Source organism: Coptis chinensis, chromosome 9 (genome assembly GCF_015680905.1).
Source record: "Coptis chinensis isolate HL-2020 chromosome 9, ASM1568090v1, whole genome shotgun sequence".
Classification (NCBI taxonomy): Eukaryota; Viridiplantae; Streptophyta; class Magnoliopsida; order Ranunculales; family Ranunculaceae; genus Coptis; species Coptis chinensis.
The window spans coordinates 29743483-29760527 of NC_141464.1; the positions used below are offsets into that span (position 1 = coordinate 29743483).

The 17045-nt window shown below is 35.9% G+C and overlaps 1 protein-coding gene and 1 pseudogene across 6 annotated transcripts; both read left to right on the forward strand.

The window, feature by feature from the left end:
- The first annotated feature begins 7675 nt into the window (after positions 1 to 7675).
- Positions 7676 to 8170, forward strand: LOC147475497 (putative LRR receptor-like serine/threonine-protein kinase At3g47570 pseudogene; annotated as a pseudogene).
- Positions 8171 to 10661: 2491 nt separating this feature from the next.
- LOC147475498 (uncharacterized) lies at positions 10662 to 15498 on the forward strand. Of its 6 annotated transcripts, none has more exons than XM_086581861.1 (8): positions 10785 to 10935; positions 11005 to 11147; positions 12376 to 12537; positions 12819 to 12963; positions 13075 to 13128; positions 13342 to 13410; positions 13495 to 13598; positions 15228 to 15498. In XM_086581861.1, the coding sequence occupies exons 5-8, from the start codon at positions 13085 to 13087 to the stop codon at positions 15239 to 15241; spliced, it is 231 nt and encodes a 76-aa protein (XP_086437987.1). In that variant the 5' UTR covers positions 10785 to 10935; positions 11005 to 11147; positions 12376 to 12537; positions 12819 to 12963; positions 13075 to 13084; the 3' UTR covers positions 15242 to 15498. The 6 variants fall into 6 exon arrangements, 3 of the variants coding, with proteins under 3 accessions (XP_086437986.1, XP_086437987.1, XP_086437985.1); XR_015207336.1 differs by having other exon boundaries at positions 10786 to 10935; positions 13213 to 13410; XR_015207335.1 differs by having other exon boundaries at positions 12376 to 12963; positions 13213 to 13410.
- Positions 15499 to 17045: the final 1547 nt, after the last annotated feature.

Below are 17045 nucleotides of genomic sequence, written 5' to 3' on the forward strand. Positions count from 1 at the left end.
TGCCAGCCTATAATCGTCAAGGCTTTGCTAGAATGCTACCCTACATTACTGAAAAATATCCCAAATAAATAATATATGTGATGTCAATTAGTGCTCAAGTGGTGTCTTGTCATCTTTTCACCTTTGATCGATCCGTATGAACTCTATGTTGAATTTGGTATTGTTTCTACATTTCTCTTGATCACATCTTTGTTGGAAGATTTAGACTTTGATTCGGTTAGCTTTTGAGAAATATTTCGAATAAGGTTTGTGACTTTGTACAACTTAAAGATTTAATTTAGTTGACCGAGATCGGTACCATAAACTAGTAATCGATGAGAATTTGAAGAGTAGTAACTTCGATTAGTTACCTTTGAGAGTTTATCCGACGTTGAAGTGTTCGATTTACTATGTATTGGTGCCGATCGGGTTAACCTAAAACACAATAAGCATCTAAGTATATTGGTTGTATATAAAGCACGACGCTTTGGCTTGATTCGGGATAATGAATTGGTCATTAGTTCACATAAGGGTTTGTTGTACTTTCGTGAGTACCTAGCCTTATTCACCGCTCCTCGAAGGAAGTACTTCAAGTAGCAGGATTGACTCCTCGCGATAAGCCAAAGTGATGATGAAACATTCAATCGAACGCCCAAGATATAGCCCAAATAAGTCTAATTTGGATTGGCAGTCCAGTTTGACAACATACGACAAAATGATCATAACTTTCTCTAGAAACCTTTGTTTTGCGAACCGTAAATTTGGTTGGAAACTAGACTTCATGAGCTTTCTAGTGGTGTGTGTTATGTATGGAGAAACGTCTTGTTCATATTCAAGTTTGACTTTGAACTTAGAAGAAAATCAGGAATAGTTTTAATGCTTGTCTCTTCGCATCCGAAGTTTGTATTTAGCTATAAATTCTCTAAGACTTGTAATGGAAGTAGAGCAGTATTTGAATGAAGATATAGGACTTTTATTGAGAAGAAGTGGTTCTTCTTGGTGAAACAACTCTTATCTCTTTGGTGGATTCCATAGAGTGGTGAGTTCTAGTAACACAACTCTTATCCCTTTGGTGGATTTCCATAGGCAGGCGAAGTTCTTTGTTTTCTCTTAGTTTGTGCTTGTATTTACTTCCTATTACACCATTCTAAATGGTGTCACAAAGAGCTTGTCTAACTTCACTTCTCTGATTATCAACTGATTTATCCTTCCCCGAAATTGGTGAATGCAAAACTTCGATATCATTTGATGTGGATCTTACGAACGATATATATATATATCTGCTATACTTTTGCGAAAATATAAATTTTGTTATACTCGAAATCTTGTGAAACTTGTGTTAGATGGATGACCACTAGCTAGGTTCAACTTTATTTTGGTTTTCATGCATTCTTAACTTCATTTTAAGAATGGGTGATATCAACAGAATGGGTGATATCAACAGGGAAAGTACAAAATGGGTGTCTCGAATTCAAAAGAATTGAATCAAACATAACATTATATATATAAAAAAAAAAGATAGAAAGATAGAACAGTTACCTGAAACAGAGCTATATATTTATTTTGAATCAAGCAAGCAGTACTCCAGTCGATATGGCTTCAAATAAAAATCTAGTGATATCAACAGGAGAGACAATAAGTTCATAACTTCATTGTTTGATTTAATGATTTATTTATTTTGAACTTGGATAAACATAACATTGATGTCTCTGTCTCCATTTCTATAAATCAAAAAAATTAAAAATATAAATAACTTAAACAGTCAAAAATCCCAATGTACATAAACAGTGTAAATAACTTAAACATCAAAACTATGACAGAGTTCACCGAATATGCTACTTCACCGAACTCTGATAGAGTTCACCAAACTCTAACAGAGTTCACCGAATATGTGTTTGTCACCGAACTCTGATAGAGTTCAAAACTCTGATAGAGTTCGGTGAACTCTGACAGAGTTCAAAACTCTGATAGAATTCAAAACTTCGACAGAGTTCATCAATATGCTAGTTCATCAACTCGGGCAGAAGTTCAAAACTCGATAGAGTTCATCAACTCGATAGAGTTCAAAACTCGAAGAGTTCACGAACTCCTCGACAGAGTTCAAAACTCGATAGAATTCAAAACTCGACAGAAGTTCGTGAATAGAGTTCACCGAATATGCTAGTTCACCGAACTCGACAGAGTTCAAAACTCGAAAAGAGTTCAAAACTCGACGAGTTCACCGAATATGCTAGTTCATCAACTCCGACGAAGTTCAAAACTCGATAAATTCAAAACTCGACAAAGTTCACCGAATATGCTAGTTCACCAACTCGACAGAAGTTCAAAACTCGAAAGAGTTCAAAACTCGGGCAGAGTTCACCTAATATGCTAGTTCATCGAACTCGACAGAAGTTCAAAACTCGAAAGAGTTCAAAACTCGAAGAGTTCAACTCGACAGAGTTCAAAACTCGATAGAATTCAAAACTCGGCGAGTTCACCAATATGCTAGTTCACCTAACTCGAGAAAGTTCAAAACTCGATAGAGAGTTCACCGAACTCGACAGAAGTTCAAAACTCCCACAGAGTTCACCGAATATGCTACTTTATCGAACTCCTTCAGCGAGTTCAAAACTCTGACGTAATCACGGCATGAAGAATATTTTTTCGGCAATTTAGGATTTTGATTGCATAGCATAAAAGGTTTTCCCAAAGATAGATATATGATGAACGAAAGTTATCATGCTTATGTTGGTTGTCGCTCTATTAACTTTGGTGGTTGCCCAAAGCAAGCGTATGTCTCTCTTGAACATAGTGGATCCAATGGTCCGACACTCAGACTCGAATTGTATATATGGTTCTACTTTTTAGAACCCCAGGTTGCATACACGAAACCGCCTAGAAGAGGAATCAACTCTAAGGGTACCTCTACCATGTTGTTTGCTTTATCGCTTAGGCACCAATCAAATGTGCCAATTTGCTACCATATAAGCATATAGGTAGATTGGCTGCAGTTTCTTTTCCTCATCGGCTGCTAATGTTCCTCAAAATCTTAGTTATTACTTACTACTACGGATTTTCACTATTGCAGTTTGATGGACAAATACTGGCCAAAATCATCTATCCGCTTAGTATACTCATACGTAAAAAAAAATGGTTACTCCAAATCCTCAAAATGCACAAGTCCGAAATGACTTACAAGTTTACAAGGACTAAAATACTACAAGATACAATGCACTTTTTTCTGAACCAATTGATACAATGTACATCAAGTAACTAACCAATTTATACAAATACGATTTCCATCGCCAAAGTAGAGAATAAAATGTGTTAATGGAAGCATACCTTAATTGGAACTCGAGAGAGAGTGAAGTTTAGAGAGCTCAGGTGGTCGTTAATGGCGATGGAAATATGTAATTACTATAGTCGATCTGTTTTTTTTTTGCTAGATCTGTTTTTTTAGGTGGTTGTTAATGGCGATGGAATTGGGTACTGATAAAGTCGATCCCTCTTTTTTTTTTACTAGATCTGTTTTTTAGGTGGTTGTTAATGGTGATGGAATTGGGTACTGATAAAGTCGATCCCTCTTTTTTTTTTGTTAGATCGGTTTTTTTTTCTTTTTTTGAGAAGATGATGAGGAAAATACGTTTTTACCCTTATTGAGATCTTCAGATCTTGAGGGCGAGATCCGACGGCTCAAGAGAAGAGTGAGATAAGAGTGTCACTATAAGAGTGGCACTCTAGACAAACCGAGACAAACCGTATATATATATATATATATATATATATATAAAATAACAAAATAAGAAACATAAATATGGGTACCAACATTCATTCAAGTATTCATTTCATTAAACACATGATAAACTTGATTGAATAACAAACATAAACATAGACTTCATTGAACATGAAACAACATAACATGAAACATTCATTTGATTACATCAAGTCATTTGATTGAACTTCATTGAACATGAAACAACATAACATGAACTTTCATTTGATTACATCAAGTCATTTGATGAACATAAAACAAATATAAACATAGACAACATCAAATGAAACATAAGCTCTAGCAGCCATAACCTCATCCCTTCTTTTGCCTTAGACCCTTACCAATTTTAGCCTTTATACCCAAACCAACCTTCATTAACTCCTCCTCTTCATCTTCTTTTTCGAAATGAACATGGTAGTCCTAGCCTACATTAAATTTGTCTTTCCATTCAAACAAATATAAGATAATCCCTATGCTTATCCATTTCATCCTTAGAGCAATTGTTATAAACCCTTGGAATCCCTTTAGAGAGCAAATTGTTATACCCAAACCTTCACGCGACACATTAAATGTCTTGATAATCCTTACCTCTCCTATGATGTGGAGATTCTCCAACATTACTAATCTTACCATTACCCTTAGCATTACTTTTTCCCATCTGTGTGAGACAAGTGATTTTCAACATTGAACAAAAATTAGATAACAACAATTAGGGTACGCATGCATGGTTGGGTCAAGACAATTCAATACAAACTGAACACAAACAAAAGTTCAGTTGAACATTTATTTCATGGGTATTTCATTAAAACAAATTAAAAAACCCCAATTTTTAATTAAAAATTAGGATTTGATCACAATTTTTAATTAAAATTTAGGGTTTGGTCCAATATTTGAATTTCAAATTTGAAAGTACATGCAAAAAACGAATAAAGTACAAACATTCAAAAAATAGTAAGGAATCAAGCATGGCAGAAAGGGAGCCGATGAAATATACCAGCAAAGCAACTCCTTTTCGTATTCAAACAGATCGATCTTCAACTACTTCAGTACTTCGTTCTTCAAACTATCATCTTTCACTTCAAGTCTGCTCCACCTCCACCTTCTCACTCTCTAAACCATTTTACTGAACTAATGCAAGATGATGATGGTTTAAGTTTACTTCTCCAACCTTTTAACTTAAAACCTTAGATTATCAACCCTAATTCTTTGAAGATAAGCAAGAGAGAGAGAGACAAAGAGTGATAGTTTCTGTCTGAAGTGAGGTGAGAGAGTGGTTAGGGCTGTCAATTCCCGCTAAAAGATCAATGACCAAGATTTAGACACGCGTAACTAATCTACGGTCATCTCGAGCACTCGTGGGCGAACATGAGCCATCAATCTAAAATGAAGAAGTTGATATATGATCAAAACATGACCGTTGATTAGTTTCATGTGCAATACTGCGTTAAAGGGGTAATTTGGGTATTAAGAAAGTATAGACGGACCTCTCACAATTTGGGACCAAACTACAATAAACGATTAATTGTGGACCAAATCCTAATTTTGCTATTAATAGTAGGACCAAAATGCAAAAGACCCTACAATCTAACCAAATTTTTATTTTGTTCTCTCTACAAATCATTCAATTTTTTTCTCCACAAATCTTTCATTTTTTGTGTTTCTATAAAAATAAAATATAAATTTCAATTAAAAATTGAAAAGTTGCAACACAAAAATTATTATCAAAAAAAAAAACCAACACAAAATTATAAATTATAAATAGGATCCAAACACCCCTTATTATACTAAACTCATAACATCTCACGCCAACACCTACTAAATTTAAAAGCAGCTTGTTGACAGCTTTTGACTTTTTGGGAATGATTCATTAGCCGCAAAATGGGTCATTATCTAAAGAGATAGACAGAGTGGCAAGACCAAATTTGAAGTCCGCTCCTAAACGCTTACATGTTCTTCCTACTGAATTAGCAAAGATGATTTCCAATTACTCAACTTTTACATCATCTTCCTACTCTTTAACCAATTGTCACAAACAAAACCTTCTGCGGCCACCTTAGGAAATGAGACAGATCTCCAGTGTCTAATGGCCATTAGAGATGGAATTGAAGGTTTAAGCAATCTTTTCATTTCTGCAGTGGCAAGGCATTACATGCGGCAAGCGTCATCAAAGAGTTGTAATTTTGAATCTGCCCAGCCAGAGTTTGGTTGGATCGATGTCGCCTCATATTGGAAACCTCAGTTTCCTTAGGGTCATCAACCTACAAATATAATAAACTTTTACGGTGAGATCCCCACAAGAAACCGGTCGGTTGTTTCGCCTTGAACAACTCAATCTGTGGGATAACACTTTCCAAGGAGAAATTCCAAATAATATAACTCAGTCCATTGATTTAAGTTGGAACAAATTGTCGGAAATATTCCGCAAAGCTTGGCTCATTGTCAAAGCTTGTATTGTTGGTTATTGAAAAAACAATCTGACAGAGTGCTACCCCCTTCTTTAGGTAATCTTTTCGTTTCAAAGCTTCTATACACGAGAAAAATTGGTTGGAAATATTCCACCCAACTTTAGTACACCGCAAGCTTAATATACCGATGTTGCAGTTAATAGGCTGTCTAGTGAGGTCCCTTTATCAATTTTCAACATCTCATCCCCTCTGAATAGATTACAAATTGCCATTAACCAATTTAGAGGTAGTCTTCCACAAGACATGGGCATCACCCTTCCTAATCTTGTTGATTTCTTTGGGAGTGGAAATCAACTTTCTGGACAACTCCCAGCTTCATTAGCTAATGCTTCTAAACTTCTAAACTTTGCTATTTCAACAAACAATCACTCAAACTATCGAAACTATAAGTTTTGAAAAAGAAATTGTCTAGGAACAGGAGAAGCTCATGATTTGAGTTTTATCACTTATTTGACCAACTCTAGTAATCTAAAGTCATTGGCCTTGGACCAAAACAATTTTTGGAGGTGTTTTCCCCAACTTAATTACCAATCTCTCCAACCAAATGGAGAAGTTGTATCTAGGAGGCAATCATATATCTGAATTATCCCGAAAGGGATTGGGAACCCGTCAATTTGTTTGTATTAGGTCTCGACTCTAATAACTTTTACGGTAGTATTCCATCTTCTCGTTGAAAAACTCCGTAGTTTACTGAGGATTAGCTCTGTCTGAAAAACAAATTGTCCGGACGGATCCCATCTTCTAGCAAACAATACTAAATTGAATGAATTGTATTTGGGAAGGAAATGACCGAAGGAAACATTCCTTCCGGGTCTTGGTGCTCTTAGCCAATTGCTACAACCGGATCTAGAACAAAATAATCTAAATGGTACCCTACCTAAAGAGATCTTTAATACTTCCTCTCTTTTCAACTTTTCTTCTCTCTCGACTCCTTCACCGGTTCCCTACCCTTACTAATAGGAAAACTTAAAAATCTTGGTACAATGGATTCGATGCGAAATAAGTTATTTGGTTTATTGCCTAGTACTCTTAAAGTGGGTGTGAGAGTCAATAAAAGTTATACTTGCATGATAATTTGTTTGAAGGGATAGTTCCTCAATCTTGGAGCTCTTTAGAGAATGTCCAAGAGTTAGATCTATCAAGCAACAATCTGTTACGTGAAATTCCAAAATATTGGGAGGACTTTCCGTATCTCCAAATTTGAATCTATCCTTCAATAAATTTGAAGGTGAGGTACCGATGAAAGGAATTTTAAAATTGCGGTAATTTTTCAGTTGTTGGAAATGCCGATCTTTGTGGGGTATACATGAACTGCAATTGCCACCATGCCGAAGTTAACAAATCTGAAAAGCAAGATGAAAAAAAGCAAGGAAGGTCCGATCTGTCCAAAATAGCAATTATGATCAGTGTGGTCATGTTTATTCTTTTGGCATCATGTTCTCTAATATTTTACTTGAGAAGAAAAAGTAAACTTAAAATGACTTCTTTGCAATCATTCAGTGAGCAGCATGTTAAGGTTTCTTATGGAGATCTTTCTCAAGCGACTGGTGGATTTTCTCCGACTAATTTTGTTGGTTCAGGTGGTTTTGGCACCGTGTATAAGGGAATGCTCAACCAATATGAAACCGTTGTTGCTGTTAAGGTCTTCAAACTTCAATTGAAAGGAGCTTCAAAGAGTTTCACGGCAGAGTGTGAATCGCTAAGTAATATCCTCCATCGAAATCTTGTTAAGATTCTAACTTCTTGCTCTAGTATGGATTATGAAGGAAATGAATTCAAAGCACTAGTCTTTGAGTTCATGCCAAATGGAAGTCTAGAGAAGTGGTTGCATCCAGAGATCAGTGAACAAGATGAAGAATCGAATTTGAACCTACTTCAAAGACTAAATGTCGCCATTGATGTTGCTTCTTCGCTTAGCTATTTTCATCACGAGTGCCACGCTTTGGTTATTCATCGATCTAAAGCCAAGTAATGTGCTTCTTGATAATGATATGGTAGCCCATGTTGGTGATTTTGGTTTAGCAAAACTTCTTTTCGGGATCGATAGAGAACTTGCATGACAATCAAAGTACCTCAATAGGGTAAAGGGATCTATTGGCTATGCAACTCCAAGTAGGAATTTAAAGATTGACATAAGTTGATTTCAGTCCTTTTTTCAATTCATAAATGCATGAAAATCAATATCTGGTATACTGCATTAGTTATAATATTTATGTTCCGCCATATTTTAGTGACACTCAAATGCTTTTATTTGCCTCTTTTTCCCCATGTTAAGTTAGACACCATTAACAACCCAGTTATACGAGCTGATATAGGTACAAGAGGGTCTTGGATAGTTAGATGTTTTCAGCTCCGGAGCTTATAGCATAGTTATTTAGATATCTTTAAAGAGGACAAATGAATTGTTAGTGCAAATGAAAAGCTGTTAGACTGAATAAAAACTATCAACTTAATCTAACTTCTTTTCTGTCCATGTTAGTTGAGTTAGAATTGAAAAGATCGAGGATGATGAAAGAACTATGGTTGTAGTAGTAATTAAGCCGGTTTCTTTTACTTCTATCAACTTCTTAACCCGACGATTGTGAGGACCTTTTTTCAATTTCTATAATATATATATATAGAGTGCCACTCTAATCTCACACTTCTCCTCACCCGTCCGATCTTACCTCAAGATCTGATGATCTAACACTCCAAATTTCAACCAATCAAGTGGGGGTAAAAACGTCTTTTACGACTCATCTTCTCAAAAAAAAAAAAAAAAATAGATCTACAAAAAAAAGAAGAGAGGGATCGATCTCAGAAAATATCTCGTGGGATTGAAGGGTTCGGCAGCCGGCGAACAGTCTTACATTGGGGATGGGAATCAAGGGAACCTTCTTTTTCCAATTTTAACGAGCATGAGAAAGATTAGTTTCTCGTTCTTAGATGCGTGTTTCAACTAATTAGAATGAAAATACACTATTGAATCACGAAGTTCGGCAATTCGCACCTTTACATGCAAAACCAAAGTCCAAGGCAAATGGGATAGTTCCAACAAAACAACCAACCTTGCTTTGCTTTTTGGAGCATTGTTACATCTCAATTACACCGAGAAGCCAGTTTTCAGAAGGGGCGGTATCATTTGGCAATTCAACTACCAGTTGCATCAATTCAAATTTAAACTTCTTTTGACTGTCTTTTTGTGGATAGAATTGATAGATATTTAATTACTATAGTGCACTTTTAGTTATGGTGCTTGCTTATTGGAACATTTTAATTGACACTTGGATTGTCATTATACCATAAAAACTTGAATTTTGATTTAATTTAGGTTGCTATGATTATAGTTATGATTGATACCCTCGTTTAAAGACGGGCGACAATTTCGTGAACTCGTCGAAGTTTTGAATTCTATTTGCACGAGTTAACGTGAACTCGTCGAGTTCGGTGAATTAGCATATTCGGTGAACTCACGAGTTGATGAAATAGATATTCGGTGAACTCATTGAGTTTTGAACTAGTATATTTGGTGAACTCTGTCAGAGTTCGTTGAACTAGCATATTCGGTGAACTCTGTTAAAGTTTTGAACTAGCATATTCTATTTAACTTTTGTTTGTTCATTTGTTTTTTAATGTTATTGTTTTAGGGTTCCATAGTTATTACATATTCATGTGATTTTACATTTGCATATTTTGATATTTTTTAATTTTTTCTTTATACAGTGAAATTCGATCTATAAATGAGGTGCCCTTATTATGGAAGCTCAGTTCTTAATAGAGTCTCAAATACCCAAATGAATCCTGGACGATCTTTCTATGTTTGCGAAAAAAATGACAAACGTTTGCCTAAGGATAAGAAATGTAGGTATTTTAAGTGGGCGGATGAAGAAAATAATTGTGGAAGCTCATCGTCGTTGAATATAAATGAGAGTCGAGCTCCCACATTTTCCCCAACTGAGAGTCGAGCTTCTATTTGCACAAGGAGGATAACGACTGATTCGGAAATTCACTCAATCGGAATGTTAATATTTAAGTTGTTGTTGGTCTATCTTCTCTTAGCGGTTTTGTGTATTATCAAGTGGCTGGTTAAGGTGTTATTGGCTTAAGTTACTTTGGATGTCGTGTGGCGTTGTCGATGATGAGTTATCCTAAGTTGCTTTGGATGTAGCTTCTGCTTTGAATGATGTTGCTATGGAGGTAACCATCATTTTCTTTTTGCTAGACTTCGGGTTTTGGAACTGTATCTTCGGGAAATTGATGTGTGTATTTGGTTAGTAGTTTGAATTTAGTATGTATAAATCTTGGAAGGATTTTGTATGTGTATTTGAACTCTGTCAGAGAATTTGGCATGTGTATGTGAATTTAGTATGTGTCAGAGAATTTGAACTCTATCAAAGAATTTGGCATGTGTATGTGAATTTATTGTGGAAGTTCAATCTTGGAAGGACTTGCGCTCAAAGTACAATTCTTTCGAAACTTCTCTCTTAGTTCTCTGCTTCTCTCTTAGTATTGGTCTATCGTGCATATGAATGTATCAATTGAAATCAGTACAAGGTTTACTAACACGACTTTAATAATCTCTTTCTCTCTCTCTTTCCCCTTCTAACTGTGCTTGTAGTATTGCATTTAATATTTAATATTTAAGCAGCTGCACAAGCTAGGAAATTCTTAAATAGTTTGTTGATCATTGTACATTCAATTCAACACAAATAGCTCTTGGAATCGATGATTTTCAGAAAATTCCTAATGGTGCTAATGGTAATTTTCAATTCTTGTCACATAAAGAGTGATTTGAAAGTTAAATAGGTTGTACAGGGTAATTTTCAGGAATTGAAGAGAGAATGCATCTTATCTGGACACATTGGTTGTAGGCTTTCATGGATTCTTAGCTTCTGAAGAAAATGTCTGGCGATGTTTCTACTCCCGATAACCTTACTGTTTCAATTGATCTGATGCTGGAGTACTGAATGGTATGCATATACTCTGGCTTCTTTGTTGTCTTGGCATGTCATACCAGATGGTGTACCTCTGTATTTGTAGTAATGATAATAAGTCAAATTGGGATACCAGGGACAACGTATTTTATTTAATTGTTAAAAAAAATGGTAAGCCTAACAGTGTAATGGCTTCTATTTTGGAGTACCAGTGCAGTAAAGTAAAGAGTTACATTTCAGTTGTATGGGTGTTGACTGAAGCATGGAATCTGAGAGTCATGATCTCAGATGACCGTTGGGGTTTTTTTTTTGCTTGGTCAGAAGAATATATTGATTTTTTAAAAAAGGAAGAAAGAAAAAGAAAAAGAAAATACAAGTGTGTCAGACTGTGTAAGCTCATACACATCTAACCAAAATCAGAAAAATCTCAAGTACTTTTGGTCCGGCACCTCCAAATTAAAGAGCCAAGGAGGTCGACCATCATAGATTACAGAAACATCTCTCTATTGTCCCTCTTTTTGCCGCTGTATCTGCAGCAAAGTTCGATTCTCTCCAAGTATGTGAAACTAGGAGATATGTAAACTTCCTCTTACAGCTGGTCCATCTTGTGCTAACCTTCCACGGGACTTGATCCTTTACAAAAGCCATGACTTAACAGTAAACTTTCCTCTAGGGTCAGGATTCCATATTCATGCGTCTACAACTTCTGAGTTAGGGCTAGGCAAGAGCAGCACATTCACTCCTTTTGCTGCTAACATGTCTTTAAATCTACTAGTCATATTCCAATGCCCATCCTGAATAATTAGAAACAACTTAGTTGTGTAGTTCTTCAGTTGAAACTCGGATAGACCAAAAATTTGTTGTATAGATCTTCCATTTGGATTTATCTCCTTCAAGGCGTTCTCAATCCCTTTCCAAATTGAAGACGGCTTGTGAAATCTGATTTTAATACCCTCTTTGGAGAAGAATTTTCTCTTCATAAACAATGCAAACTCATCTTCACCATTTAGTATATTCCATCCCAGTTTCATGAGAAGGGCTAGATTAACCTCCTTGAGTGTTCACAGCCCTAAACCTCCTTCTTGTATATACTAACAAATGACAAGTTTCAGCTTAGCGAATGTTTGCCTTTATATATTTGACACAAACGGGACGTTGTAAGATTGATAGTTTACATTTTAGCTACTGGTTTCTATTATATCTATGACTGAGTTGAATGGTGCTATCTGTATATTAAAGGACTCAACATGAATGAAATTTGCAGTGCTGTATCAAGATATTCAAAATCTGCACAAGAGAAGGAGCAATTCTTGCTGGATCCGATGCTGTTATAATCATCGTCAACCCAAATTCAAGCTTCGAAATATCATCAAGGTCCCATCATTCAAGATCAGACACAAATGTGTATGAAGGAAGGAGAGGAAAGGTATTTATTGTAATACTTATATAGATATCTTTCTTGGTTAATGAATTGGCTAAATTACTATCAGTAAATCTGACCAGTGAAAGATCTATATCAATTAGGGTATTGTAGTCACTGTAATTCATGATGTACAATTTGATTGTTGCAACAGACCTATGACAGACTTGAATGCTTTTATTGGATATTTAGACGTTAAGAACTTAAGATGAATAAAGCTTGTCAGATTTAGCATCAGTATGTTGAAAACAGTCCGTTAATTAATAGTTTCTTTTGAGCCTTCCTAGTTTCTACCCTCATAAAAGTATGTGAGAAAAATAAGCTACTAAATGCAAGCAAAAAACGTGGGCATTACTCGTGAAAACGAATTTCACAGAATTCCGTTGGAACCACCTCCTCGATCAACAGTTTGAAGAATAAGTACCGTTACAGGTGATAACCTTATTTATATGTTTTTGACATCTATGATATATTTGGTTTTGTTAGGGTGCAAACTTTACGTGATCTTAATCTTGCGGTTTAATTATCCATGGTAATAACCAGATTGACTTTGATGCTTCTGTTGAAAGACCTACAGTCTCTTCAGGAAAACCTTTGGTAAATACTTTTTTGAGTATTTACATTCTTATGTCTCAACTGTGCTTTGATTTCTTACTTTTCCAATCGATATCTTTGTTTTAGGTCCCTGATTATGCAGTTACCTTTAAGGATGGTTTTTCCAAAGAGTGCCGTTTTCTGAGATCTCATGTGCTTTTAACTACTTAAAATCTGTTCTCTAATTTTTTCCTAAGAATGTTCAAATATGTGCAGGCCTTTCGAGTGCTTGTGGTGGGATGTAATTGTTCCCATCGTAGTCACCGTGCCGAGCCACATAACCAGGTATAATTTGTGCTGTTAAGGTTATATTTGTTGTATTTATTGTGATTTCTTATATGCATCTGTAATAATAGTCATTGTCAATAGATCATTCTTCATCCAGAGCAGGACAGAGTGCTTACAGTCAGAGAAAACGCACGTCTTCAGGGTTTTCCAGATTTTTATCAACTTTGTGGCCCAACTAAAGAAAGGTAGATAATTAATTGTAAACTGGACGTTTGACTGAATGTTTGTGATTGTACTGTTTCTTTTAGTGTATGCTTTCTTTAGATCTGTAGAAGTTTATGTTATTCTATACAGGTAGTATACTGGCATTGTTCAAAAGCCAGGCATCATGATCATGGAATTCATTGGCTTTTGAATTTGGTATCTGTTCTTAATGCAATAGATGCTTCATTGAGTCACATTCGATGTGCTTCATTCATGCACGATAGTAGCAACTGCAGTTGTATTTGTATAATGATATCTTCCCTGGCTTCGTAGACACCTTTCAGTTTCCTTTCTGCTTGATTCTTTCCTAATTAGTGTTTATCAGGTCGACAAAAAACAACACTCATTTTTTTTCTTTTGAAAATAAAGATATATTTCTATGGTTTGTTACAACTTCTCATATGATCAGTTTAACTCTTCTCCCTCATAGGCATGTCTAAATTTATTCTATTGGTACTTAGTTGTACGCTGATGAAATATTCTCTACTCGTTTGTCTAGTACTTTATCAAGAGGAAAAGAATTCACCTTAGATTAGTTGCTCAGAAATTCCTAGATCTGATCAACACTCTGAACCTACACGTCCTTAAAATATAACTTAGACACCATAGAATTGCCTAAAGTTATTCCTGAATCCTTTTCATGTCTGCCAGAAAAATAATTAACAGTGTTTAATTCTAGTGTGTAGGCTTTAATACCTGCCTAGCCACCTACCTTGCCACTGTTCGAATCCCTAGCTTGGGGGATAAATCATTGAACTCTATTCCTTCCAATTATTGGCTCTTTACTGAGAATGGGGAGACTGTGCATGAATCATTTTCAGTAACAAACCCATCATATGCATAGGCATTGGTGAGGCTTCCTTTTTGTCACTCATCAGCAAGTTATCGTGGGCTTCTTTGATGGGTTACATGATAGGCTTCACCTCACGAGATATCAATAGAACAACAAATGATTGTATGTATTGTTGAAAAGATGAAATAGTATAGTCAATGTGTTAGGTTTTTGGTCGTCAAACTTATTTGATTTGTACTGGTGAATTTTTGATGAAATCCTCTTCAAATATTGGAGTCTAGACGGAGCGGAACTTTTTCTTTTCCTGTTTTTTAGAAGGAAAATTGTTGAGGGTGGAAATAATGAAAGTATAATTATCATAAGTTTGTCTTGCATTGATTTCCAGGAATCATGGTCATGGTATTCATTGGCTTTTGAATTTGGTATCTCTTCTTGATGCATACATTAGATGCTTAATTTAGTCACAGTCGATGTGCTTTATTCCTGCGTGATAGCAGCAACTGCAGTGGTATACTGTTTACTGGATTTATCTGCCTTGGCTTCTAGACACCTTTTTGGATCTGTTTTCTACTTTTCTTTAGTTTATGTTTTCTTTAGACCCGTAGATGTTTATGCTTTTCTATAAAAGCAATGTGAGTGGCATTCTTTATGTGTTATTTTCTCGTTGTTTTTAATTAATATATAGTGACACTTGAACAATATACAACCAAATACAATATATTTATCGTTATGTTGTTTTTGCTTCCGAGTACAATCTTACCATAGCTTAATTGCTTCCATTGTTTTATATTGATATTTGATTTATATTTCTTTGAAGGTACACACAAGTAGGGAATGCAGCTGCAATCCCAGTTGCACGTGCCCTTAGGATATGCCTTAGGGTTGGCAATCCAAGGCATTGGTGATGATTGACCGCTGTGCACCCTTCCAACTGTTTTCTCAAGCTTCAGTTGAGGACAATAATTTTCTTCAGAAGAAGTTGATGAGGTTTCACCCCTTGAGTGAAGGAAGCTCTTGTAATTGCTACATTTGTACTATGACGAATATTTTATCGTACATCTTTATTAAATAAATCTTGTTAATATTTACTTTTGTTTTCGTTCAATGTTCTTATACCTGTTTTTATTTTTTCATATATATTTATATTATCTATTCCTTCTTGCTATTGCTTGAAATGCCCTTAAACTTTGCTGTATGCTATATGTCTCCAAAATTGTACTTATCTGCTAGTTGATTTCAAAGTGTACATTGAAAAGAGCACATTTTGAGTTTGTAATCTAGAAAATTTCTGTCTGAGGATTGTCGGCTCATCTTCTTTAGAAGCATTAGCATAGAGGTTGGGATAATATATGGTTGGTTGCTTTGGATATAACTAGGGAGCAATGGGATCCCAAATCCGATAAAGCTATTGGGAATGTTATTATTATTATTATTATTATTTGATTGGTAAGCCTGGTATCATCACTCAAAAGTTTTACCTTATTGTTATTATTATTATTATTATTACTTTGCTAGTCGGCACCTCCGGAATGTTATGACCTTGGTTTATATATATTTTTTATGTCTGGTTGAATTGTTGAATCTCAACTTCTATCTTATTGTGTTTAAAAGTACCGCCACCCACGACTTTTGGCTGACCGGGACCCTGTTGGCATTCCCATCGGACTCGGGCGTTTTCTGTGGTACAGTGCATGACAGTATGGGACTAGTCTTGTGAGTGCTGTTGTATGTATTTCCAGGAGTTACCCTTTGTATGTTCATACCTAATCTTTTTCGTGTCATGATAATTGTCCATGAAATAAACCTTGTGTGTCAAACTGGCCTTCTGTGGGATTTTTGGTCTTGATTGTTGTCTGGCATTAGTATGCAGCCAGAAAGATCAACACGTCTGCGTTATACTTTTGAATGAATATGTTGAGGTGAACAAAACTTCAAAGGTGGCTCTTAGGCTATGAAAGCATGTGTTTTCTGTGGTATTGTGACTGCTGGTGCTCAGTAACTCTGTTGGGTCCTCATTCCTCAAAGCATAGCTGGGAACCTTTACAGTGTTGACTACATGCTTTGTCTGTATTTCATTGGTGTGCTTAGCTGGTGCATGTATTCCACTCATCCCTTGTAGCTTGATGTTGGCAGGTTTACAGGGTGCTCAACACTTCTTTGTTCTTACAGGACTCTGGATCTACATCCCACCTTACAGGCTCGTGTTTACAGGGCAACAGTTGCTTAGAGATAACTGGTTTGTGTTTTTGTGACCCTCCCAGTTGGCTCTCCTTGTTACAGAGTAGGTAAGCTTGTGAATACTTGGTGTTCAGGTTTCAAGGACAGCCAGACTCTTGTATATAACCGCAATGTTGAACTGTAGGTGTCACCACACTCGGGTTGTAACATCCAATATTTACAAAACCTGCTTCCAGCACAATTACTACCATAGTGGATTGATCAGATGATATATCAGTGAGGAATTCAACAATAAGGAGTTGGTGGCATTACTCCATAGATGACTATCTTGGACCACTTAATTTCTAGTATCTCCGTTACAGTGTCCGAATGGTTAGTCAGCTCTCATGTTGACTTTCAATGTGAATCCTAATTGTATTCAATACTAGCCAATTAGCCCGCTTGCGGCCGGGCATGC

Coding starts and splice junctions, on each gene's coding strand:
- LOC147475498 (XM_086581860.1), top strand. Junction 12,538..13,341: donor ATGAAGGAAGGAGAGGAAAG/GTATTTATTGTA, acceptor AAATATGTGCAG/GCCTTTCGAGTGCTTGTGGT. Junction 13,599..15,227: donor TGTGGCCCAACTAAAGAAAG/GTAGATAATTAA, acceptor ATTTCTTTGAAG/GTACACACAAGTAGGGAATG.